This window comes from Magnolia sinica, chromosome 7, assembly GCF_029962835.1.
Source record: "Magnolia sinica isolate HGM2019 chromosome 7, MsV1, whole genome shotgun sequence".
NCBI classification, from domain to species: Eukaryota; Viridiplantae; Streptophyta; class Magnoliopsida; order Magnoliales; family Magnoliaceae; genus Magnolia; species Magnolia sinica.
The window spans coordinates 89171408-89198887 of NC_080579.1; the positions used below are offsets into that span (position 1 = coordinate 89171408).

The following is a 27480-nucleotide window of genomic DNA, read 5'->3' on the forward strand; positions in this document are numbered from 1 at the left end:
AAATAAGATGTATGTTAAAAATATAATAAACTAATGTAATAATGAAAATATTAGCATATACCTACCCGGCCAACCCAGCCAACCCCGCTTGAATTGGGCTTGGGTTGAGAATTCCCTACTTGAGGTTGGGTTGACTTAGGGTTGAGGCATAGGAATCTTGGATTGGACGGGTGGTGAGCACCAACATGACCCAACCTGCCTGACTTTCAGCCCTAATTATTATGCAATAATAATATTAATTTTATTTAATACCGTTTCCTATCCTTTAATCTCACGTTCCAAACAGTCCCCTAGATTTGGCCTAACAGGGTTTATAAAATTGCCTGATCTCAAGACAAGGGCCGTTCAGCCAATGGACCGAGTGGAAATGACACGTGTCACGTTGGCCCCACAGAGTTCGGGGTTACAGGATATTCTTCTCCCTGCCCCACTAGATGATGGTCCACGCGGTGTACGGAGAAGGTCACAGATATATAGCCCACATCGAAAACATCTATCTAATCCAAGATCATTACCGTCCACCATAGAGGGTGAGTTGAAAATTACATTTTATCTACACCCTTCTTTATAATTTGCTTTGTGTGGACGGTTAGATCTCTACCTAGTAAATATATTCTACGGGTCCCGAGGTGGAACGGAATCGATGAACGGGCTGGATCATCACAGGGTAGAGGAGGGGCGATCATATCTTTCTCTCCGGTCGCCTACCTGCCCGATCCAAAAATTAGGGTTTCTTTCTATTCGTAGGAATTACCTGATGCTCTGGCACCCTACCATCATCCGTACATATGCACATAGAAATCGTGTAATTAGCATACTCTTATCCAATCTCAACCGTCTAAACAGTGGATCCTACCTTATAAAGGACAAATCCTCAAAATTTCCATTGATCAGACAATCATGACAACATCGGATTAACTACATTTGCTCGTTAACTTTGAACCGTCGATTACTTTCTGTCTCAAATCCATTAGTTATCCACTAATTAAGAAGGTAATACCATCACTTCAACGTTTTTTTTCGGATCAAGACCCATATATAGTGGGCCCAACTACTTGAACGGTCTAATTTCGTACGCCAAACCTACGGCTTTTGTGTGCACGCATATGGATAAAATAGTCTGCCGAAGTACCATAACTTCTATACTCTCTCCTCGCGCGCTTCTATATATACCCCTTTAATCCTAGGGTTTTCATGACTCTCTCCTCCCTCTGAAAGAAATCCATCGTTCTTCATCAAATGCTTTTACCGATTTCCACAAAATATTTTTCCTCTTCTCCACCGTCGGATCTCGATGGCGACGACGATGGCCTGTGATGTACGAGACTTGTCTGTACCATCTGAGATCTTTGATGTATTCACACTCTCTAACTTTCTGAGGCCGTCTCTCATTTATATCTCGGCAATTTCACGTCTTCCTCTCAATACAATTTTTTTTGGTTTTTTATTTTATTTTATTTTTCTGAAACGGCAGTGAGGAGTTTTGCAAGTATTACCATCAAACGCTGATTTTCATGTATTTATGATGTTCATATCAATCTCTGAGCCAGCAATTCTTTGTTTTTCATTTTTGATTTTGATTTTATTGCGATTTGGCTCGTTTAGGTGTTTTTTTAGGAAGGCAACAAATTAGAGTCTCTGATGCGCTTTTTTCAATAGCGTTTTCAGTGCTGTACGTTGCCGAGAATGAGATCGAGTTGAGATTCTGGCAATTGCCGTGACTTTATCCGCGGCTTTTGCATTCAGATGCTCGGAAATCTCTCTACTCTTTTTCGTAGTCGGGTGGGTTTTGGATCTTCCTCGTGCCAGCAACGGTTCGTGTGGGAGATCCGTATGTTTACCTCATGAGGTGGGTAATCTGCCATTCGTTTTGTGCATGGTGGCCTACCTGAAGTGGATTACACGGTGAGGATTGACAGTTCCAAGACTCAAGTGGGCCGCACAGTAGTGATTGAACGCTCACCGTTAAAAACTTCTTGCGAGCTTTTGATCAAGCTGATATTTGTGGTTTTTCCTTCATCCTTGCGATCAGATTGGATGTGAAATAAATGGCGTTGATTCGGTTGATCTCCTCGTCGTTCTATGACTGTGGGGTCCACCCTGTTCCACGTCATCCATCCGTTTCACCAGCTCGTTTTAGGGCTGGTGAACCCCCAAAATACATTAGATCCAAATCTCAGTTGGGCCACACCACAAGCAGCGTTAATATTTCTGTGGTCCCTTCATGCAGGTTTTTGTGACCTTATCTACAACAGGGTAGATGGCACCTTAACATTCCGGTGGTCCCCGTTCAATCACCACTTTTTCCCGTGGTGTGGTCCAGGGAGATTTGGATCCGCAGCATTTTTTGGATAATGCCCTAAAATGAACTGGTGAAAACGGATGGACGGCGTTGATATAATAAAAATACATCACTGTGGCCCCCACAGTCATTATAACCACTTGCTGTGGTCCACTTGAGACTGTCTTCTCATTTTTTTTGGTTTCATACCATTGACGGCGTGGATTAATCACATGCATGATGGTGGGCCTCACAGAACCTAATCTCATCGATGAAGAGAGAATATCCAAAAAAATTACATGAATACTATATAACAATTTTCCCTTCAAATTTGAACTACACTAATAACAATTAATTTGATAGCCGTTGGGATTATTCTATCAATGGGACCCACAATTTGGATTGTCTGGCATTGACACGTGTGAGAGGATTGGTCACCACCATTCCCGTATAGCATTTTGGACGCAGTTTTGATGAACATGAACTCGCTAATATACCTTGGAATTGATTGGGCGGCTCTGATCATCCCACAATTGAGAAATCAAGAGTAGGCCTAGACGATGGATGGTATAAATTGATGAGCTGATCATGGACTTCTCTTTTTCTAGGCTTCGAAGATAGGGCCGAGCGGACAAAAATATATGTTTTTAAAAAAGAATGGGCGATGAAGTCTTGCTAGGTCCCACAGTGTTTTTTATTTTTCATTACAACCTCTTCATGAGATCATACAGACATGGATGACCGGAAAACACAAGAATATAAGCTTGATCTAAAACCTTTGTGGCCCCGAGAAATTTTCATCGGTGGAAGTTCATTCCACCGGTTTCCCGTGGTGTGGTCCATTTGAACATTGAATGTGCGTCATTTTTTAGTTCAAGCCCTAAATTTAACGGGGAAAATTGATAGATGGAGCGGATAAAATACATAAATCATGGTTGACCTCACAGAGTTTGTTAGCGTACTGAGTAACTCACGCAATCTGCCTCCCCTTAAGTGGATGTTTAGGGTCAGATCTTTTTAAGGATGGGACTCACATGATGGGGTGGTTGAGATTAGGTCATACCATTTGTTGGGAATCTAATGGATATGGACCATTTGCAGTTTGATTGGTATGGACGCATGGCAATCCATTTCCCTAATCATTTAATGGACAGTTAGAATCATCCAAAGAAGTGACTTGTTTCCATAGCGATGGGTGGGTAAATGGCCGAACCATTTGTAGTATGATAAATGTATATTTTCAGGTAGTTATTTCTATAGTAATGGTTGACCTGCATTAATGATCAATTTGAGTTATCCACTTTCCAAACTATTGGTCGGTGATAAGGGAGGGACGCACATGATGAATGGACTATAGATCAATGACTGTCCCAAATCAAACTATGATTAGTTAACAAAAGCTGATTCAATTGAAATACAGGTTTCCACAATCTACCAAGTAACAATAACCAACTCAACTATCAAACATGAGGTCATGGGTTGCCAGCATGAGTGGGTGTGTGAATGCGTGTAAAAAAAAAAAAAAATCTGATAGAAGGTTGTCATTTCATTCACTGATGATGGGTGAGAAGGGTGGGCTCTTGTGTGTCTCGCTGTGATTATTTGTTTATCCATGCCTTCCAATCATTTTCTCATATCATTTTAAGGAATGAGCCCAAAAATGAGGCAGATTCATGCAAGTCTCCTTGTCATTATCACCGTCAATTAATTGTGGTCAGTTTACATGAATTCTACGCTGCCATTTTTCTATCAGAATGGTAAAAACCCATATGCCATCAACTCTATTCTTGATACAATATTCATTGTTCCAAGGTGTGGTTCTAATAATATTAATAATCACAATAATCAATCATTTCAAATTTTAATTAATTCAACTGTCTAAACATTTGGCCTTAATATATTATACTATATAATAAATTAGGATTTTTCCTGCAGAATTCCTGGATGGTGCTTTTTAAGGGGAGAAATCACATAAATGCCCTTGTTTAATTTTTCTTTGAAAAGTGTACAACCCCATTGTGAGCCCTACATGGCATGCTTTTGACATCCAAACCTTCCAACAAATTGACCCCACTAAAATTTATCAGGCGAGCAGAAAATATGGACAGTTCAATCATAAGGTGGTTTAAACCACAAAAATAATGTACACTAGTAAGAAACATCCAAATTTAAGTGTGGCCCATATGATGAATCAGTTGGCTAGAATTTTTTGATATTGTGATAAATATAATGGTTTGCATGTGTTGGACGGGTTGGATGTTATAAATATACCACATGTGCCCCGTAATTCTCAACTTGGCTACATTTAAAGGAAAAAATAAAAAATAAAAATGGACGCCACCATTTTGGTAATTTCTCCCTCACATAGCATAAGGGGTCTTTTGGCACCATGGATTGGGGGGTTTGAGGGGATTTCAAGTCCCCTGGTTACTTGGCACCATAAAGGAGTTGCATGTGTAACATGCGTCACTAGACTATTAAACTATTGGGCACATGGCCTACTAATGATATCCCAAAACAACTAGATTATCAATTGCATCACTATAATTATTTTAAAATGATGATCAACCCCGTCCAAACATTGTATATTTAAATCAATGGTTAAAAATCATTGGTTAGTCACTCGGATATGAGCCTGTGCTCGTGGCCCATCCGAGACGTGGAATTTCATCATTTTCGAGCAAAGTATATATTTCAACTGGCTTATTACAACCATTGTGTCAAACATTACATACGTTCACAAATTAAAGATATTAAAAGTTAATTTAGTAATTAAATTCAAACCCTTGTAAATATACCATGCATAGCTACTTTTGGATGAAAGTTGATTCCCAATCCAGGGTGTCAAACACAAACACAATAGGATTGTAAATCCAGGGAGTTCGGATCCATGTTCCCACGGAAATTTCCAATTGAAGCATTATTTGGAAAAATTCAATTTCTTTTGAGGTAAAAGCCCCTAATATTTCTTATTTTTCAAAAAAAGAAGAAGAGAGGATTTTACTTGGTCATGAAACAATTCTTTTAGAGGGTGAAATGACAACAATACCCCCCATTTTTACCTAAGTGGATTCTAGCATCATGGGGCCCACCCAACCTGGGCAACAGTTAAGTGCATCCCACAAAACACATTGATCCATTCATCATGTGGGCAACACATGTTTGCTGGTCTACATTATCATTGGATAGGCTTCATTTTGGGAGCCTTTAATCATCATAGCAAGGTGCACCTTTTAGGAAGGTTGGATGTCATACACACACCATGTGGGCCCCACAATGCTTCACTCATTACTTGTCAGGGAAAGAAAATGATAAAGGCTATTTTGCTCATTTACCTTCTAAGTGATTGTTTTAGGACTTCATAAAAGTCCATTCCCTCGCTTCTTGGGGGTAAAAAAGAAATCTTGAGGATTTTTCCAGTAAAAATCCCTTTCAACTTTGGGCAATAGGTGAAATTTCCACACATCCTTGAGAGAAAAACAAAAGGAAAAGGGGGGAAAAACAAAGGCAATACAATTATACAATTTTTTGGTGCATCATAGGTTAAGATATAATACTTCTTTTCTTTTTTTGTACTCTCTCCTTGAATATTGTTTTGGCGGCGATAATCCACAATCAAAATGACCCGAAATGAGGAATATTTACCAGCTATTTGTGTGTAATTTCCTCTGGTGAGTAAGCTGAAACAAAAACATGGAGTATTGATGCTACAAGATCCATACCCCACTCCAAGATACAAGGATCAACCCGAAAGCTATTTTCCTTTTACAACATTGAATATCAATTGTAACAATAATGTGAATTTCTTAGACCATGTTAAAAACAGATAGGAGGAGACTTACTCAAGAGTTTGGTAAGAGGCGGCCATTGTACATCTTATCTAGAAGTTTGTGTGCATCGGGCCTTCGAAGAAGACCCTTGTTATTGGGTAAACCTGTCCCCAAACAAACCGGACACACTAGTTTCCCTCGGCCTGCACCAAAATGAAAGAAATGAAATAAAATTATCAGTACATGGTAGAAATTCGATGTCCAAGAGAAGACAATGGATGGGCAAAAAGAGCTTCTATGGCAACAAACATGACATTTGCATGAAGGGGGAGCAGATTTGGGTGTAAAAATGAAGCAAGCGATTGTAATTTTGAGTATGTGGCCTAGGGTGTGGGTTCTCTTCTTCTTCTTCTTCTTCTTCTTCTTTTTTCAAGATTAACATTATAATTTTGACTATGTGACCATATTTGTCAGTAATTGCATTTCTATAAAGTGTATATCAAAAGACACATTAACAAAACATACGAAGAGTACAAAATTGGAGTTGAAGGTCATCTTGATGGAATGGTGGAAGGCTCCTACTTTCCAATTGATTCTGTTAGAGCTTGGAACTACACCTAAACCCTTTCCTTCAAAGACAGAACTAAGCTTAATCTTATAAACCCAATTACTGAAACAGAAGATGCTGCTAGGGAGAACTGAGTTTCATGGAAGAATATTATTGTCACCACCACCACCATCATAGTAACCCTGGACCACCTATTTGCAACCGGCTTTTCATATCCCATTTCACCCATCATTCCTAAGGCCTTATCCTTGGTAAGTGAACAAGTTCAACATTGATCCACGACAAGCTATAAATAAATATCAATAGTGTTGCTTGGTTATCCAAATTGATGTAAATAGATGAAATACTGCTTGACTACCAAAACAAGCATGTAGATATGGATATAATTTAGTCAACACACAACATTGCTAACCAAGGTTGAAAATTGATAAAAATGCTCACCCCCTCGAGAGGAGCACACAAAGTGCTCCCAATCCATAGAAGGTCAACAAAGAATGGGGAATGTATTATTTGTAAAGAAGCAGATAACAGGAGACGGATGAAGAGGCTCAATAAGAACATGAAGGGCACTCCAAACGGAGATCTCAACCTTTCCTTCGTAAAATAGTAGCTAGGTACAATGCAAAGTTTCAATACACTCACATGACTAATGAGATGACTTTTGTAAACCTATGTTGTTGCCTTAGGGTCTGTTCAGATTCACGGAAAGGAAAGGAAAGGAAACATTGTTTCCCATGAAATTCACTATCCATTGTCTGTCAAGCTTTTCTTTGTGGAAATTTGTGAGAAACATGATTTCCCACTTTCTATCTTTGTTGGAAAAATCAATAAATTCCCCCCCCCCAAGAAAGGTATTTTCCCTCAATTGAAGGAAAATGGGTTTCTTAGGGGTTAAGCCCAAATGTGGTACCGTCCATCTTCAATTTCCTCACATGTGCTAATGTGTCAAATGAGTCATTGTCCATCTTCGGTTATGCCCCACATGTACCACTATGCCACAGGTGCCAATGTGCCAGTGTCGCCATCCATCTCCTCTTCTGCCCCACGTGTAAAGCATTCCACACATGTTAATGTGCCACATGCGACAACATCCATCCTCTCTTGTGCCCCACATGTGCTAATGTGTCACATGTAACACCTCATCTTTTCTTGTGCCCCCACGTGCAAAGCACTCCACACATGCGGATGTGCCACATGCATAGTCCATCTTCAAGTATCTTGCATATGCAATATGTGCTAATATGGCACCTGTTATTAACCACTCGGAATTTTTTCAAAAGTTTTTTTTTTCGCCAAACAACAATTTGAAAATAGATCATAAATTTCTAGGAAAATCTTAATTAAGAGCAAACGAGGAAAATAATGTTTCCTTTCCCACAATTTCCTAGAAATAAAGTTTCCCAAGAAACACTGTTTCCTTTCCTATGCTTTCCATGAATCCAAACAGGACCTCAAGGTAAAGAAAAGTCTCCCTGGCTTGTTTTGGTCTCCATGAGTTATTATTGTTTCTTTACTACTCCCCCCTACAACTTAATCATTCTCAAGACACTTCAAAATTCTTCCTCTTACGGTTGTCAGAGATTTACTTCACTCTCTGTTTTCATTGGGTGTCTATAACCTGTTGGTGCTATTTCATACTCGTATAATAGCTTTGCCGAATGCATTCTAACACCTCCAAAATACAGTCCTGCCGAATGCATTATGGAGCTTCCTAGGTTTGGACTTCATGCAGAAGGAGAGGGTTTCAATTGCGGGCGGCCTTGTTCTCCTTCTGTAGCCCATTTGAGCTTCAGAACTACTTTTTTTTTGGGGGGCTGACAACTTTAAATGAGTTGGCACAACAGATGTCCAGGTTAGTGGGCCCCACAGTCTTGGTTGCATGGTCCCCCTATACCACGCTTATGTGCATGCAAAGAGGTAACAAAGTGAGGGCTATACATGCAAAGAGGAAACGAAGTGGGAGCAGGCTACTCTCATCAATGAATTGAAAAGACAAAATAACCCTGATGAAGGGCCAGCCATACCCAAAAACTAATTAGTGGTGACTAATTGCAGAGGCAAAAATGTTCAAAAGCTATTTGCATCATATATAGTATAGATAACTCTAACGATCAGAACAGAACTGCATACTTGTGGATTGATGACCTTTAATAAGGTCTCTTCATCAATAAAATACCGACCCCCCATCAAAAGCTATCTAATAAGCTCAAAGTTTATGTCAATCTCCATATTTTGGTAGCATTTTATTATCTTGTATTGTGAAGATTCCACAAAGCTGAATTCTAAATATGAACATGCCACATCATGATTGACTGCTGAACACTGATCAATGAAATTCTATAAACATTAAGATGGGATGTGCTGAGGCCATTCATGGATGGAGATTAAAGAGGTGATCTGTGTCATGCAGGCTAATATGGCATGTGTACTAGATCCAGTCTAGTCATCATGTGAGGCTCCTATTCAATTTGCGCTTACAAAAAAAAAAAAAAAAAAGGCTGGTCCAATAATTAGGTGGGCAAAGTAATGTAGTGGCATTTTCACACCAGGCTCAAGTGGGGTGGCCTGTGGGATGCAAGGGCACACTTGGGGTGGGCGGCCTGTGTGAGGCGGGCCCCATCCATGTGAGGCAAAACCATGTGATGTGAGGCTCACGAGAGGGGTTCGGCCGAGGACCTAACCCATGAGATATGGGGCCTGAGCTATAAGATAAATGGATTGATTCACCATGCTTTATCAATTCAAGCTTTTAGAGCAAATGGTTAGTTGTCCTGCATTAAAGTGGTATCAGAGCGGGAAGTCTCGTGTTCGAGATTCCTCACCGGGAGTAATTAATGCAGAGACATTTTCACATTGAGCACACGGGAGGTGGACCCCACTTGATGAATGACCTAATCTCACACACACACCATATTGGCAGTGTACTACAAATCCCTCCATTCTCACCTTAGCATTTCTCCACAAAGATACATGATAGTCATACATGATGTGACTTTTTCCCCCCATTTGAAAAGTGCAAGATCTAACCCCTTGAATTTAAAATACGAAAAAGGACTACCGAGATATTGCTAGCGCCTTCACAACTATGAAAAATATTAAGCATGAAAGAAAAAGACATACCATAACAATTCGGACACTCTGTAAACTCATAAACATCTTTTGCTCGTTTTCTGTTGAGTGCTTTCCATTTTCCTGTACCACCACACATATCACCTAAAACAAAAGAAAAGGAACGATTTCACACCTGTTTTCAGAAGCCATAAAAAGCATTTACATTACAAATCCACAGAAAAATGGAGAATAAGAAAGAGCAACAAGCACCATCATCTTAGCTTTCTTCCAGCAATTTGGGGTTTGGCATTTTAAATGGCAGATCATTTGCCCCCAGCACAACTTTCACATGCACGCCCCAAAGGACAACAAGCAATTTAGGGTCATAGAGGGGCACTTGCCAGGCAAAATCAAAGCAAGAAGCACCCACACACATGAAAGTTTATGCTTGAGTAGTTGGCTGCCCAAAATGGCAAGGAACCCACAGAGACATGATTAAAAAAACATGACTAAAATGCCAATGTGGTCAGGATCCACAATAAGAAATATGACTTCACCACATGAATGCTTTTAAGATCTTGGTTGCTACATAATTAAGGGCCCGTTTGGATGTATTGTCGACTGGGGAGGGTACCCACAATCGTCATTTTCTTAAAAACCAATCAGGGGTTTCACCTATTTATCGCCTAAATCGTTGGGCGAGTCGCAGCCAATGATTGTGGGTGGTATCCAAACAGGCTGCAAAACCCTCATTTCCAATTAAAAAAGAGGGTTTTCTCTTTGAACCTGGTTTTCACACTACGTCCAAAGGGGCCATAAGGTCCTAGACTGCTTAAACTGAGAAAGAAAAGATAGTGGAAGGATCATCAAGCCATTTACAGTGCTACTTAGATATGAGGGTTGCGAGACACACCCGAAATGGTAGTGTATAATGATGCTAATCCTGCATGCATGAACACCACAGCCAACATGCCAAGATGGCATACATGTGCGAGATCTGAGCTGCCCGTCAGGTGGCTTCCACCAACCAGATGCCTTGGCCTAAAAGCCAGGATGATCCACTCATTGGTTTGACCACAATGTATAAAACAAATGGATGAGCTTTGGAGATATGTTTTGTACATTGGCCCCCAGCTCAAATGATAAGTGGACCAGCCTAATTTTTGGGCCACAAATCTACAGGTAGGAGTCACCTAATGGATGGATTATACATTCACCATATGTGCCATATCGGCACATAAGGTAGAGTGTCAATGGGCTGAGTGCTCCTCGTATAATGTCTGTTAGAGAATGGACGATAATCAAATGCACGAAGAAATAGCTTGCATACATCAAATCTTAGACATGATGATGATGAGGGTGATTACAGATCTTAAACAGTTATACTATCAAAGTGCACTATATGCCGAACAAAACAAGCAAAAGATATAAAAGAAAAAAGGAATAAAGATATGCAAGTCATACTTACAGATTATAGCACCAGTACCCCCACAATTTCGACAAACGGGTCTTTCTTTCGCAAGGGAACCATCCATCATTTCCAAAGCAGTCCCCTTGGGAACAGAACCGAAAGTTCCAGAAGCATTTATCAAAGCTAAAGTTGTACATAGACACCAGCGTCTTGAAACTGATGGCTGAGATTCCTGCAATAAAAAACATAACCCCAGAAAAAAGGTATGCTTCACTGATGCCAAAGATCTTACAAAGGAGATAATTGGGATTCTTCTTGAGAAGAGAATAAGAAAAGGAAGGCTAATATGCAGGTCGCTGCATATTTCTATGCAGTTCCCTCCTCACCTGACATAGAAAATGTGCATGGTGATTAAGACTGTTAATCTGGTGGGCCACGATGTGGATGAGCAATTGGATAAAAATAACAGTGATCAGACAACTCTGACCATCCAGTTGTTATTAGCTTTAATGGTTGAATGTGGACCGCTGCTCTAACCATGCCTTTCTGCAAGCTACCAATTGAGTGGTTACCACAGTCCAAACCTCTTGATTTTGGAATATGGCCTATCCACATGGTGGCCCACCAGAACAATAGTCTCGATCATCAAGCATGTAAATGAAGGAACTGCATAGAACTTCTAGGAAGTGGCCTCCATATTAGCATTCCTTGAAGAAAAAACCTCACCTAAAACCTTCAACAAGTTCATTTGATACAATGAGAGTTCTTCTGATGTGGTAATAACAAAGTGACAACTATAAGGTCCTGATGCAAGTGGGACCCAATGGTTTGACAATCCAGACCATTGATCCGAAGCATGCTAGCATTAGTACTAGATGCCCAAAAATCTCCCAGATTGGAAGTTCCTAACTCTTTCATCTGTAACCTTAAAGAACATCAACAGAAAAATACAGTAATGACCAATGTTCAAAATATCGGTATCACGTTACGTATCGCACCCTTGGGATACAGCTACGTATCGGTTATCACATGGGATACATCGATTGTATCGTGTAATGTATCACTGTTGTTGGAAATAAGGGGAAACATTGGAAATTGGTCGAATTCTTCAATGAAATTTCAGTGATTGTTAAAAAAGACGTCAATACACACTTACAAATCAAAATATTAGAAAAAACAAGTGCACATAATAGGTTTTTTTTTTTTTTTGTGTGTGTATGGGGTCCTACTCTATGCGTTGTCTAACTGAATTAATGCAAGTATATTCAAAGTTTATTCATATAATTTATAAATGTAAGAATACATGTGGAAACACAAGCAATACGTTCAAAAGCAAAAAAAAAAAATAAATAATCGCTAAATTATGTTAAATACATGTTTGCTTTTATGTTTAGACACAGATTGCAACCAATTTGCGAGAAATTGGAAAATTTTTAATTTTTTTCAATTTTTCGCAACTTGGTCCTTCTCTCCAAATCTCAAAATCGAAGCTCCCAATCCATGATTTTTCATGCAAAACATGGATTTGTAACAATTTGACACCAATTTAACATGATTTAAATTAAAAAAAGGATCGAAAATTTAAAAAAAAACGTTCACCGGATCGAACATGTGGGATATATCCCACTACTTGCGTGTTTCGTAGCGCACAGGTGGGATGCAAGAAATATCATGGGATATATCGGCCGCCGATATCGTCGATATTTAAAACACTGGTAATGACCTAGACAAAAACGTTAAAGATTGAATGGCTAGGATCTATCTATCAGGAAGAGTTTTGGGTCATTCCCATCACAGTGGGCACCCATTAGCTAAATCGTTCCGATGCATCAGGACCATAAATCTTCCTATCCAGCAGCCTTACTCCTATTTCTCAACAGGGTCACCAGAACATAATTCCATATTTAATGCATGTTATTCTTCCTAGAATAATATCAAACAATGAATGAGAATTACTTATCATGGTTTTCTTGTTTGGAACTTGTAGACTTTTCAAACTGCAGTTGTCAAAAAGTATCTACTTTCTTTGGATTCACTTCTTCCTTATATAAGCTAAGAACCCAGTTGCTTATATATACTAGAGGTATTGGTAAAATGCCAATGCCAATACTAGGACTTGCTACATCATGGGTGCTAGTAACCTATGTAACTCAGACAAGGAAACGTGTCAATGTCAGAAATATATATATGGGTGTCAACCACTGGCTTTTAAAAGTCAGATATGCCGACATAACCATACAAGATATTAAAAGTCAGATTTGCTGAAAGCCGTTCCCTTGAGGGGCGCCACATGGCCTTGAGGCAGCAACTCTTAAAGGATCCAGGGGATAGGTGCAAATCCAGTGAATGAGAGAGGATGTCGAGGCAGTCATCTCTGCCTTAGAGAATGCACCAGGCAACAGCAAAGGCCCTATCCATGTGTCCTCTGGAGATTCCTCGTTCGCAGCCCTCTCTCCGTGTATCCATCCCGGGAGAGACAGGTGTCCCTATCCCTGCTGAAGAAAGGATTGGCACCATTTATTCCTCTGCCTCTCCAGTCCTTGTTGAACCGTTGTTGAAGCCTTCTGACGAACACCTAGCATCAGGGACGTCGAATCCAGCTAGAGCATTTTTTAATTTCGATTCAAATTCAAATCCGGGGTGTGAATCCCACCCCTCTTTTGGGAATATCCATCCTGCGTTGGACAATTGTCCATCTAGCTCAGTCTCATCCATCCACTCTCTGAAGCGTTTGAATGGTCCTGATCCATCCTCCTTTTAGGTATCGGATCCAGCAGGCTCCCTCTCAATCCTTATTCAGCCTTCGAGCAAAGTAGAGCCCTCTTTCCACCAAGCACCAAAGGATCTTGAGGGTGACCGGCTAGCCCTTGGTGCTCTCTCAGGCTGTGGAGATCTATTGTGTGATCCTCTGGTAGAAGATCTTTCTGGAGGCTCATCTTCCGAGACGTCTAGAGATGAAAGGCCTTCAACCTTATCAAGGTTGGCTTTGGATGAAGATGACTTTATTCCCTCGGATTTTGAGCTCTTCCATATCCCCATCATCCACTCCCTGAAGCGTTTGAACAGTCCTAATCCATTCTCTTTTCAGGTATCAGATCCAACGGGCTAAGAGCCAATAGATCTTAAGGGTGACAGGTTGGCCCCTGGTGCCGTCTCAAACCGTGGAGATCTATTGCGTTATCCTTTAGTAGAAGATCTTTCTGGAGGCTTATCTTCTGAGGCATCCAGAGATGAAAGGGCTTCGACCTTATCACGATCAACTTTGGATGAGGACGACTCTATTCCCTTAGATTTTGAGCCCTTCCATACCCCCCTATCTTCTCATTGCCCCCACCCACGGCATATGTTGTTGGGCACCCTCCTTTGGCTATTATGCCCCTTCCCCTCCCCGCAGATCTACTTGGCGTTGGCACTCTTTCCATTTTCTCTTCTATTTAATGGGGATTCCTTGGACGGGGCCCTTGTTATCTCCTCACTTTAGACAATTGTTAGCTCGATTATCTTCCTCTTCTTCGCAGGAGGACCTTTCAACTCTAGTGGCCATTATCATAAAGAAGAAATGGATTAAGGATACCATCTACCACGTCGGATACCTCTTGGGGGTGGTATTCGGGGAACGAGATGAAGACTATTTTGTGCTGCTCCAACTGATCAAGGAATATGGTATTTAAATCTCTCCGCCCATAAGTCCTAGATCCATCAACATTGGAAAGAGTTGTAGAGAATTAGCTAGTTTGGGGGTAATCCATCAGGGCATGCTTGAGGCTTTGCCTAGATGTGAGAGAAAGGGCAGAAGGGGTAAGGTGATCGTCAATGCAGATCCTTAGTTGGGACATTGGGGGTGATCAACAATATGTCCATATCCAACACAATGAGTGCACAAGCAATCCATACCACAACCATGGCCAATACCACAACCACAACCTCAACCACCATTACAACTTCCTCTTATACGTCTATCTCGGCTAGCACTTGCATTATCGAACTTCTTTAATCTTGTCACTATGACATATATCTCAACTACAATCAACCCATATATAATGGCACTTCTCATCTTGTAAAAGCAAAGCATATACACTGCTAAGTGAAGGTAAACTAGGAGAACCAAGAATTTGAGATCAAATAGGTTCAAACTCATAATTAAGACTTGCTATTAATTTAAATATCATTTTCTTCTCAACACTTTTTTTATATACCTCCGAATTTGTAGAACAAACAAATTGAAGATCATTTAAGATAGATTATTCCTGCCACAAACCATGCACCTTAGCATAATAATCAGACAATGATCTCTCTCTATCTCAAATGACTAATCTCCTAATAAATCTTGTAAATCTAGGCTATATTATCCTAATAAGCATACAATTTGGAAGAAGTTAACCAAATTTTATGAGCAATGGACAACAAAAAAAGTCATTCACTAACCTTTGGTTCCATCAAGGTGTTCCAAAACGGTAACAGTAACGGCTACCACCGTTACTGTTATGATACGGGCCATAACGGCCATTACGGCTCTTTTTTATTTTTTGAAAAAACGGTTACAGGACCGTTGTAGGGCCTTTACGGCCTGTTTTTTCTGTAATGGCCGTTACAACCGTTTCGACCCCGTAGCGGGTAATGGTTATGACCATTACGCGTTACGTACCAATTTTGAATACATTGGGTTCCTGTTCCATGGTATTCAGGAGACAGGACATAACTAACAAATCGTTCGATTTCCACTCTTTATAAGAAAGAGAATTTATAAAAGGGTCCGCTATACTATCATTAATATATCCCAACTTTTACTTTCCTCCAACAAAATCTCACCAACTTTTGACAATTGAAAATAATTGCTAGACTGGACTTAAGTTTATGAGTTGTAATCTACAACCCAAAATTCTCAAAATAAATAATCAACATCTCCATCTTGGAGGTGATGGGATTATCTATCTCAAATGTTGATGAGGAAGCCATATTTAATCCCAAACCATTAAAATAATACTAAATATCAAGACTTTATACTAATAGATACAAAAAAAAAAAAAAAAAACTGCTACAACCAGCTATTGTGATGGGGACATCACGCGCACACGCGCACTCACACCGCCACCCCTACGCACGTACGTACGTAGATGGAGGACCCCACCATCGATCTGCCTCGATGACGACGTCTAGGGAGGGCCTCATAGCTAGAAGTCAAGTTTTGGTTCAGAAAAGTGGCCCGATAGTCAAGAAAAGCCCACCATGGGATCTCATGATCGTGGCCCACTCGTCAGATTGGTTTTATATTTTAGGTTTTGCTTATTGTTATTATTTAGAACATCGTGAACGCTTTAGATTTCCTCGTTTGGTTTTTATTTTAGTTTACTTCATCGCCAAGTAATAGGTGTCGCACATGGTGCGAGTTTTTGGGTATAGGGTTCTCCCTATAAATAGGCACCCCTTGTAGTTCTTTTCATTCATTGAAGTTAATAAAAAAATTCCTGCTTTATTTTTCTGCTCTCTTCGTGAGTTGTGGAAGAATTTAAAAGTGGTTGCGAAGCCCTCCCTTTTCGAAGGGCTAACTACCGTGGTGCGAAGCCACATCGATCTCCATTCACCCCCATCTTCCATCATCTTTTTTTTTCCATCTTCCCCCACCATCCGTACTTCGAATTTGTCCTTTTGTTGCATTAGATTTCTTCATTGAAGCAGGTTTTCAGATTTCGGCCCGCAGGCGAGCTGAAACTTCGGCGGAGCACCACGCACAAACCGTACATCGGATCGAGCTGAAATTTGGAGGTTTTGGAGTCCATACCTGGCCGACCAGGGTCAAGGTGGCCTTTTTCTGAATAGTGGGCCCCACACACGTGCGGCCGGGATCACGCGCACGTCCGTCTGGGCCATTGTTGCTGTCCACACGCGGGATCATCTTTTGGCTCAGGTTTTTATCCTCTTTTATCCTCTCATAGCCGTTTTTCATGAATCATAACCCTAGATTACATGATCCCTAATTGATTTGCCCCTTTCTATTACCTTAGGGTTCCTTGAATTGAAATTAGGGAATCCCTTGGATTAGGGACTGATTTTTTTATGCATGAGTAGTTGATTTTATTTCCCTTTGACATCGTTTGGTTTCTAATTTTTATTGGTCCAGTCCTAGCCTGTGTCGGCTTGGACCCGCATAGATTCCCCTTTAATTGAATGTTTGGATTTTCATGTGGGATGTGGAATTTGTGTGATGGTTTCTGAATTGGTGTGATCTAAGCCTGCAATCTTGCATATCATATTTAATTTTCCATGTCCTGCATCAAATTTGGTTTAGTTTGTTTGAGTCATTCATGCATTCAGTCCATCATATATAGCTGATAGAAAACCGTAGTCTCTGATATATATATATAGCTGAATTTTAGTAACAGTGTGTAGTCTCCTTCATATAGAGTCTCGTAGGGTCATTTAGTTTTTAGACGCATATAGTTGTCATAGAAGGTATTTAGGTTGAGCAAGTCAGTGTATGCCCACACGTACGGGTCGCGGTTTCGGTTTGCACCCTACACTAAACATGGAACAATTGCAAGAGTCACTAAACAAGATATCTCAGACGTTGGAGTCTATGATTAAGCGCTTGGAAATGGACCAATGCTGTGAACAGCTTGATGTACGTATTACCCGACTAAAGACCATCGCTAGGACAAACCCCACCATTGGGGTAGATGTCCAATCTCAAGCAGGTGGCCTGGAGGATACACCAATGAATGGAGTTGGTCAAGGAATCAATTATGGGTGTGCACCCAGACACCCACCCCATGAGAGATATAAAGACCACTATTTTGAGGGGTACAACATGTGTGGCCTTGTGGCTGGAGAGAGTGTACCAGCGGCTAGTGTAGAGTTACCCACTGAGGCCATTCCGGTAATGGATAAGTTACGTGATATCTTTCCTGATGATCTACCGGATGAGTCCCTTAGGAAGGATATAGAGCACACCAGAATATGGGATATCGTAATACCTACAACTGAGTTCACGTTGAATAAGTTTGTCGATAGGTCCACAGGTCTAAGTCCTTGTGAAGTCGTTACTGATTATAAACCTAGGAAACTTATTGATCTTGTCCCTATGTCACTGTCCCATAGGCCGTCAAAGTCTGCAAAGTCTTTTGCGCATCACATTCATTCATGGCATCAAGAAATCAGGCAGAAGATCATGACTAATAATGAACATTGCACATTTTATACAGACCAGTATAAATGTTTCAAAAGATTCAATATTGGGGACTCTGTGATGGTCTACATCAGGCCCGAGCAGTATCCTTCGAGGGCCGTTCGTAAGTTACACGCGTGTAGTGCTGGACTCGTCAAAATTATAAAACGAAACGGTCTCAATGTGTATGAGATAAATCTTCCACCTTTCATGGGAATTAGTTTCACATCCGATGTGGAGGATTTAGTTACTTTTCAGAGGACCGCTGATACTTTGTCCGGCCCTTCGCCCATCCATCCTGATTCCTCATATTTATCCCTTGAACCATGGCCCCTTCCCAACCCATTTTCCCAACCTCTACCTCCCATATCTACTGTTCCTAACCTTTCTTCCCAGCCTCTACCTCCCATACCTATCCTTCTCGACCCATTTTTCCAGCCTCTACGTCCCATACCTACCCGTCCCAACCCATTTTTACAGCCTCTACCTCCCATATCTATCCTTCCCAACCCATTTTTCCAGCCTCTACGTCCCATACCTACCCGTTCCAACCCATGTTCCCAGCCTTTACCTCCCATACTTACCCATCCCGACCCATCTTCCCAGCCTCTACCTCCCATACCTATCATTCCCGACTCATTTTCCCAGCCTCTATCTCCCATACCTAACCTTCACACACCCAAAAAAGAAATAGAGGATATCCAGGACCATCAGATAATTTCAACGTCGGACGGCGGGTTTCAGAAGTACGTGGTTAAATGGAAGTTACGCCCAGCTTCAAGCAGCACGTGGCTCACTGAGGAGGAGCTTCAGAGACTTGATCCTGACATCCTGAAGCGATTCAGGAGTTTTATTTCTCCAGTGGCGAAATCTTTGCAGCCGGGGAGAATTGATGGGGACATCACGCGCACTCACGCCGCCACCCCTACGCACGTACGTACGTAAATGGAGGACCCCACCATCGATCTGCCTCGATGACGACGTCCAGGGAGGGCCTCATAGCTAGAAGTCAAGTTTTGGTTCAGAAAAGTGGCCCGATAGTCAAGAAAAGCCCACCATGGGATCTCATGATCGTGGCCCACTCGTCAGATTGGTTTTATATTTTAGGTTTTGCTTATTGTTATTATTTAGAACATCGTGAACGCTTTAGATTTCCTCGTTTGGTTTTTATTTTAGTTTACTTCATCGCCAAGTAATAGGTGTCGCACATGGTGCGAGTTTTTGGGTATAGGGTTCTCCCTATAAATAGGCACCCCTTGTAGTTCTTTTCATTCATTGAAGTTAATAAAAAAATTCCTGCTTTATTTTTCTGCTCTCTTCGTGAGTTGTGGAAGAATTTAAAAGTGGTTGCGAAGCCCTCCCTTTTCGAAGGGCTAACTACCGTGGTGCGAAGCCACATCGATCTCCATTCACCCCCATCTTCCATCATCTTTTTTTTTTTCCATCTTCCCCCACCATCCGTACTTCGAATTTGTCCTTTTGTTGCATTAGATTTCTTCATTACAGCAGGTTTCCAGATTTCAGCAGGCGGGCTGAAACTTCGGCGGAGCACCACGCACAAACCGTACATCGGATCGAGCTGAAATTTGGAGGTTTTGGAGTCCATACCTGGCCGACCAGGGTCAAGGTGGCCTTTTTCTGAATAGTGGGCCCCACACACGTGCGGCCGGGATCACGCGCACGTCCGTCTGGGCCATTGTTGCTGTCCACACGCGGGATCATCTTTTGGCTCAGGTTTTTATCCTCTTTTATCCTCTCATAGCCGTTTTTCATGAATCATAACCCTAGATTACATGATCCCTAATTGATTTGCCCCTTTCTATTACCTTAGGGTTCCTTGAATTGAAATTAGGGAATCCCTTGGATTAGGGACTGATTTTTTTATGCATGAGTAGTTGATTTTATTTCCCTTTGACATCGTTTGGTTTCTAATTTTTATTGGTCCAGTCCTAGCCTGTGTCGGCTTGGACCCGCATAGATTCCCCTTTAATTGAATGTTTGGATTTTCATGTGGGATGTGGAATTTGTGTGATTGTTTCTGAATTGGTGTGATCTAAGCCTGCAATCTTGCATATCATATTTAATTTTCCTTGTCCTGCATCATATTGCTTTTGACAATCTCCAAAAACAAAGGACTAAAAAAACTAAAAACAAGGCACCAATTCTCGTAGTTCCAAATCAACCACCAAAGAGGAGAAGGGGATCTTATAGCTAAATTCACAGATATCAACGAATCTTGATAATTATAAAAAAAGAAAAACAAATCTTAAATAGCTGATTGATAATCGCAAAAGAATCATAGTAAATCAGGGACGAAAAGAACCCAAAAAACTGTCCAAATGAAAATATCCAGCAAACCCTAGCTGCTACATACCAGTTTCTGAAAAAAAAAAAAAACTGGTAGAATAATTCCCAAATAGCTTATCAAAATTGGATATCCAACGACCCTTCAAAGAAAATCAGAAACTGCTGTAAGATCCCTCCTCGTTAATCACATTCAATCGCTGATTAGGCTTCAAAGACTCTTAAATTGAGAGAAAAATCTGAGAAGAAGAAAGAAAAGAAGAAAAGAGAGAGAAGAGAAAGGAAGATCAAGAAGGTAGGAACAAGAGAAAACCCTAGAAGCTCTTTTGCTCAGATACCATATCGGAGAGGGAAAAAAAAAAAAAAAGCCTTCAGGAGAGAGAAACTCCAACTAGAGCTACAAGACCAGCTCCCTTCTTATTTATATTAAGTGATGTTTCAAATGATATAAAATACCCTTGGAACTAAGGGAAAATGAGAAAAACAAAAGAAAGAAAAATAATAAGAGAAATAAGAGGAAAATGAGAAACGACCCATGGTCCAAAGAGAGAAGGCCCACGGTCGAGAGAGAGAGAGAGAGAGAGAGAGAGAGCCCACGGTCCAGAAATATACGTGTCTACAAACCAAGCAACGTAAAGTCACAAACAACTATTCAACTAACATGGGCAAGCTTTAATTTCTTACCTCACATAGATGGAAAGGTTGAGCAGCACCCAAACATGTAAATGAGATGAAACATGTTCACTCGAAGTACATATTGGGGTGTAAAGCAAGGATTGTGGTAGCATGGTGTTGTGTGTTATTAGCAACGGGAACAAAAATAGCAATCCTGTCCACCCAAACGTGGATAGCGCCAGAAAAAAGAATCCCAAAATAAGCATTTTCCTAACCATCTAAATAGGCCCCAAAAAATTTCCTAGAACTTAGCACGATAACGGTTACAATATCTTGCCTCAATGGACTTGTATTGTGGTGTATCATCATGGTAAAAGAAACTTCCTTCTTCATTAACAATGGCGTACATTTTACAAGAAAGGAGAGAGGCTATTGGCGTGATGGATCATATTTTTGTGAAGGATATGGATGGCACTCAAGCATTCAATGAATTGACAACTTGATTTGCAAATTTTTAAGAGAAGACCAAAACATAAAGAGAAATACAATAAATATAATCATGCTAGTGTAAATGAATGTAATCATGCTAGTGTACGAACCTTCACTTTCAATGTTTCTGATGAATGATCAGGGTCCCTCTGAGTACAGCTGTCATCTTCCAAACTGGATCTGACATGAAATCCAGCTGACCTAGAGTTTACTGCCATTTAGAAGCAAATGGAAACATTAGTCCATGGCAAGAACAAGTGTTTAAGCATATGGAAACAGTGTAAGTTGAGATGACGGAGTGAAAAATATTTCGATACTTTCTTTCAAATCTTCCATTGGAAGGCTACATAGAAAATTTATGCAACAAGAGAATTGAAAATTAAAATCTCGCAATGACACTAGAACCCATGGGGAATGAAATCAATAGAGTACCATGGAACATATTAAATGTTTTTTTTAAAGGCAAGTACTGAAAGCATTTTGGCTATAAGACTTTGTGCAAGCATTGACAATCAGCTAATAGAAATGCATTTAACATATACTTTAGTGTTAATCTTTGAAAAATAAAAAAAAAGTATATATTTTGTAAATGTCTTGAATATGCATAGAAGTCGAAGAGACATAGCTCAAAGGTCATGTCCTAGATTCATAGGAGTATGGGAAGGTCATAATTAATGTTTTTGCTAAGATTAGTATGTATGATGGTTTATATATATATATATATATATATATATATATATATATATATATATATATATATATATATGTCAAGCTCTGTGGGCCCCATTGTGATGTGTGCCAAACATAATCAGATGGGGCCCACAGAGCTCGACCTCATAGTACCATTTCATCTCTCTCTCTCTCTCTCTCTCTCTCTCTCTCTCTCTCTCTCTCTCTCTCTATGTGTGTGTGTTTGTGTGTGTGTGGTCGAGCTCTTTGGGCCCCACTGTGATGTGCAATGGACATCCACGCAGTGCATTTGGTGGGTCTCCTCTATGTTATGGGATGTCCCAAAAATCAGTCGTATCCGGAACTCAGATGGGGCACACCATCTAAAACCACATGAAATCATGCCTAAAACATCTAAAAGCACTTGGTGGGGTCCACCTAAGTTTTGGAATGGCCTGAAATTTAGTTTTATCTCTTATCCAACACAATGGATGGGTTGGATGTCTAAACCACATCTCAGTGGGCCCTATAAACAATCAAGAAGGTTTCAGTGGGTGGGCATCCACTCTCAACTTTCTCTATGGTGTGGCCCACCTAAGTAATGGATCAACCTGAGTTTTAGGCTCATGGCCCACCATGGAAGGGTGCATCTGATTGATGATGTCTGATCCACATCACGGTGGGACCCACAAAGCTCGACCTCGTGGGAAGCTCTCATGAGCTCGACCTCGTAGTACCTTTTCCCATGCATGTGTGTGCATGTGTGGTCTTTTGTAAAGCAAATACAATGGTAGAGAGGAGAAGAAATTCTTTAAAATGAAATTTGGCATCATATCTTTTGAGTTAAAAGATACATTTTGGGAGAGACCTGCTTTGTATGGCCCTAAGGCCGTGCAATCCAAGGTTTTTTTTTTTTTTAATTTGCTTCTATTGTGCATAATTGTTTTGATCAGGTTTTTAAACCACATTTGTAGATTTTTTTTTGAAAGATCTATTTGTAGAGTTTATAAATAAAGTCCTAAAAATTAGAAATCATTTTCTCAAGAAATTCTTAGAATGCACAAACATGATTGGATTTCTCATGAAAGACCTAGAAATTAGGCACCTAGACTCCAGAGTCTTTAGGCAATGCATTTTTCTAAAGAAAATGTAGGTAGTGGGAATTCCTTATAAATAGGTGTTGTAGGAGGTTTTTTTGGAGAGCTCCAAAACATGAGGGTAGTGTGTTGGAAGGAAACATCTCATGGTGTGAGTTTAGCAAGACTTGACCTGGCCTCCTGTAACAAGGACAAGCATGGACCGTCGAAAATCCTCTAAGATTGGATATCCGTAGGTGCCCTAAGCGTCGATCAAACCCAATCTTTAAAAAAGCAAGAGAAGGAAAATCTCCTTCCTCCTCTTCTTCTCTCTTTCTCTCTACTTAGAAGGGAAAATTAGTTTTCATTCCAAAATTTCAAAAGTTTTTCTACTATTTTCCTAAATATAGCATTTATAGAACATCCATAACTAACCTCTAATTAGTCTTAACAATTAGTGTGCCAATCACAACTAACCCCCAACTAAACAAAGCCACATCTAACAACCTTAATGCACACATGTCGCATGTTGTTCGGCTTCTTCTTCTTCTTTCTTTAACATCTTAACACATTGATGAAGATGTAAGCAAATCGAGTCCCCATAATCTGACAATTGAAACGAATTGGGGAGGATGATATGGTAACTCAAGGCATACTTTAAAATTCACTTCCTGCAGAACAGTCTTAGACGAGATTGAGATTCTAACTAGCTCTTCCATTGTGATCTTTTTATAAGGAGCTGGAGCAACCTGGTCTTGGTATTCTCTGTAGCCTGAGGAGAGAGGTCTAGTCTTACACATCCCCAATTGCGGTTTTTGGTTGGCTGGTGGGCAGAAAAAGAGTGCTTATGGTTGATAACCTCTGTAAATGTGGAATGATCCTTCCCAATATTTGCCTTCTATGTTATTGCCACGCAGAGTCGATCAATCACATTTTCCTTCATCGTCCTTTTACGGCTGACATTTGGGTGTGGGTCCCTATCCCTACTAAAGAAAGGATTGGCATTCTTGTGGTCAGTTTGGGGAGAAAGAAACGATTGATGTTTTCGCAATAAAAGCATTGCGAGCACGGGGGTTTTCAATAGAGTCGTTCTATTGTTTCAAGATTGGGCACCGTGAAGAAGCGACCAGTTTTGGGGTTAGCTAGTTTTTTGTTGTATTTTTAGCTTAGGGTTTTTGTAGGTTTTTATTTTCTTCTTCTTCTTCTTCTTTTATTGTTCTCTATCTTTCTTTTTGCCTTTGATTAATAAAGTATCACTTTCAAAAAAAAAAACAAAACAAAACTAGTTCTTCCATTTCTGCATAAAACACAATTTCAATAATCCACGTAGGTTTTTCTAAATCTACAACCATCACGGCAAGGACCACGTCTAATCAAGTTGTTTCCATCTAATGATTTGCTGACCACCAACAGCCATGCAAACTTTACCGAATCAAATTTAGATGATAAAGCATGAGCCACACTTTGTGTGGTATTGATATGTTGATCACAAACCCACTCCCAAACTTTGACTAGGCTTCTCACCGGATCCAATCTATTTGATTCCTCACCAAATCCACATATCTTTTCAGCGTTCATTTGCAAATCAAACACTAAGGATTGACCACATGAGTCCACACTTGATCCACTTGTAAGATTTCAATCCCTTCCTTTTATCCATTCAAGAAAGCATCATTTTCGTTCAAGAAAATCATCATGTCTTGTATGGACCAACTCAAAAAACCTTTTAAGATCTGTACAAAAATAAATAAATAAAAATTCATGATTGTAACCTTGCTCTAATGCCAATTTTATAGAGATAACTTGATATTACTCCTTTGGTGAAAAAGCATGAGATGGGCCACAAGAATGTAAAATTTGTATTATATCACCATAAGACGTACAATGTTTTATTATATTCACCACACTCTAGAGTCTTCCTAGACTCACACCACAAGAGATTTCTTTCTAAATCACTACTCTCACTCACATTTTGAACTTGTGAAAAAACTCCCCACAACACAATTCTAAGGATTTCCCACTGCCTATATTTTCTCTAGGAACATGTGCCACCTAGAGTGTCTAAAGTCCACCGACACTTGCACCAACTCCTAATCTCTAAGACTTTCTTGAAAAACACAATCGAGTTTGTGTATTCCAAAATTTGTAAAGAAACCTGAATCCTAATCTCTAGACTTTCTCCACTCAATCTGTTGGTTTAAAAAACCGATCGAAACAATAACGCAAAACAAAAGGAAATGAACTCATAAGGAAAAAAAAAAACACAAGCAAACCTTTTAAGTATGATATGGACCTTAATTGAGTGAATGTTCACCCCATTGAGGCAAATGGATATGATATGGATATATTACTCATTTTCAAGCATATCAGGATTATAGAATGCTTGCTTCAGAGATAAGATGCCTGAATGAATCTGAATGATTGGCTAGAACATGCAGTTGTCTCAGTTTCTATGGGTCATGAAATGAGGAAGTGTATGATCCTTGGCCCTAGGATATGCATGGATCCTTGAGCACAAGTGTTTGAGAAAACAGCGCAAACGGTTCAGTGATCCAGACCGTCAAGACAACCCACAGCAGACAGACCACACGCCAAAAACCTACCCAATGGGACAGTCATAACACTTTAGTTTTTGGTCCCAAATGAAAGAATACAACAATGGTCCAAATCTAAAGGCTATGCACATAGGACATCTCTACCATGAAAAACAACATTCTAGCACATCCATCAGATCAACGACCAAGACCATCACCTGTGGGCCTCACTCGTAAAAACTCAGAAAATGGAATTTCAAACCAAAGTTTTGTAAATTAGGTGTCATTTGGCAATGTAGAATTTGAGGAATTACTTAAGAATTCAAAACTGGGATACAAATTCCCAAGAATTTGATTCTGTTGGTCATATTCAGCAAACTAGAATTTGATTTTGTGGAATCTAAAAACTGTGTTTAGATGCTAGGAAAGAATTGCCTGGAATTCTACCACATATTTCGAAGGAGAGGGAACTCGATGATTTAAATCATATCAACTGTGCCAATATGACACATGCAACTTTTAAGACAATCATTCTGTAGGGCCCATAATTAAAAAAGAAAAAGAAAAAAGCAGCTCCAATGATCAGCGGCCCACCAATTTCATCATCATCATCATTGTCATTGTGGTCGTCATCATCATAAAATAAATAAATTTTTTTAAAGCAACGAGCCTAGTACCATGGAGGATGGCTGCAACAGTGGCTCATCCACCAAAATGGATTTCAGAAATGGCGCGCGCGCGTGAGAGAGAGAGAGAGAGAGAGAGAGAGAGAGAGAGAGAACTGAATTTGGGGGAAGAAGGGGAAGAGCATGCAGCTTTATCCCTTTGGGATTTGCAATTATAGGGATTTTGAAAATTGAGAACTGATCACCTACATGCTCCTGCACCGCTAATGTAGTACAAACAGGGCATTTTCAGCCACACAAAAATAAAAATACCCCTCCCGAAAGTGAGTTTCTGTGTCTGAAAATACCCTGTAGTGGTATAGGCGGCTGTAGCCTGTAGGTGATCAGTTCTGTTTAAAAAATATGACCATTGGAGGGTTTTCAATTCCCAGGAATTTTAAAACCACCATCCCAAGAGGAATTCAAAAATAGCCTTTTGCTGGATTTGAATTCCAACTAGAATTCAATTCCCAACTTTTAATACAACAGAGTTTTTCTTTTCTTTTCTTTTCTTTTGGTGTTTGATTCATATACAGTAGATTTCAGAGAATGATAACCAGTAAGATAAGGGGCAGATATGTAAATATTCATCAAGAAACTGGAGAAAATGGGAGTTTTAAGAAGAAGGGAAATCATACTGGTGTTTTGGCCGTTGATTTTGGCGGGAATGGGACGTGGGATGAGGGATGGGAAGAGCAGAGAAGACGAGAGGTGGGAAGCTGCACCCATCTCCAACCTATGCTCTCTCTCTCTCTCTCTCTCACTCACCGACGAGATATGAGCCGTTGAGTAAATATAAGGTCCTGATGCATTAGAACGTCGATACAGTCCTGATGCGTCAATTTTGTACGAGTGGGCCCATGGTTCTGTCTTACTGACCGTTGA

At 40.2% G+C, this 27480-nt stretch overlaps 1 protein-coding gene and 1 non-coding gene across 3 annotated transcripts; one reads left to right on the forward strand and one right to left on the reverse strand.

The window, feature by feature from the left end:
* Positions 1-1308: 1308 nt before the first annotated feature.
* Positions 1309-1384, forward strand: LOC131252462 (small nucleolar RNA snoR117). The gene has a single exon (XR_009174481.1). It is a non-coding gene; the product is annotated as a small nucleolar RNA snoR117 (small nucleolar RNA).
* Positions 1385-5767: 4383 nt separating this feature from the next.
* On the reverse strand, positions 5768-27392 carry LOC131251656 (protein PHOTOSYSTEM I ASSEMBLY 2, chloroplastic). 2 transcript variants are annotated; one of them, XM_058252516.1, is made up of 6 exons: positions 27234-27392; positions 21762-21862; positions 11139-11313; positions 9740-9832; positions 6124-6254; positions 5768-5961 (listed from the first exon to the last, which is right to left on the reverse strand). In XM_058252516.1, the coding sequence occupies exons 1-5, from the start codon at positions 27322-27324 to the stop codon at positions 6124-6126; spliced, it is 591 nt and encodes a 196-aa protein (XP_058108499.1). In that variant the 5' UTR covers positions 27325-27392; the 3' UTR covers positions 5768-5961. The 2 variants fall into 2 exon arrangements, with proteins under 2 accessions (XP_058108499.1, XP_058108498.1); XM_058252515.1 differs by having other exon boundaries at positions 5903-6254; positions 27234-27391.
* Positions 27393-27480: the final 88 nt, after the last annotated feature.

Bases quoted from the DNA above. Each gene is read 5' to 3' on its own strand.
- LOC131251656 (XM_058252516.1), bottom strand. From the start codon at position 27,324: ATGGGTGCAGCTTCCCACCTCTCGTCTTCTCTGCTCTTCCCATCCCTC. The intron at 21,863-27,233 runs GTATGATTTCCC...TCTAAATGGCAG, and splicing joins AATCAACGGCCAAAACACCA to TAAACTCTAGGTCAGCTGGA. The intron at 11,314-21,761 runs GTTCGTACACTA...TTTTTATTGCAG, and splicing joins CAGAAACATTGAAAGTGAAG to GAATCTCAGCCATCAGTTTC.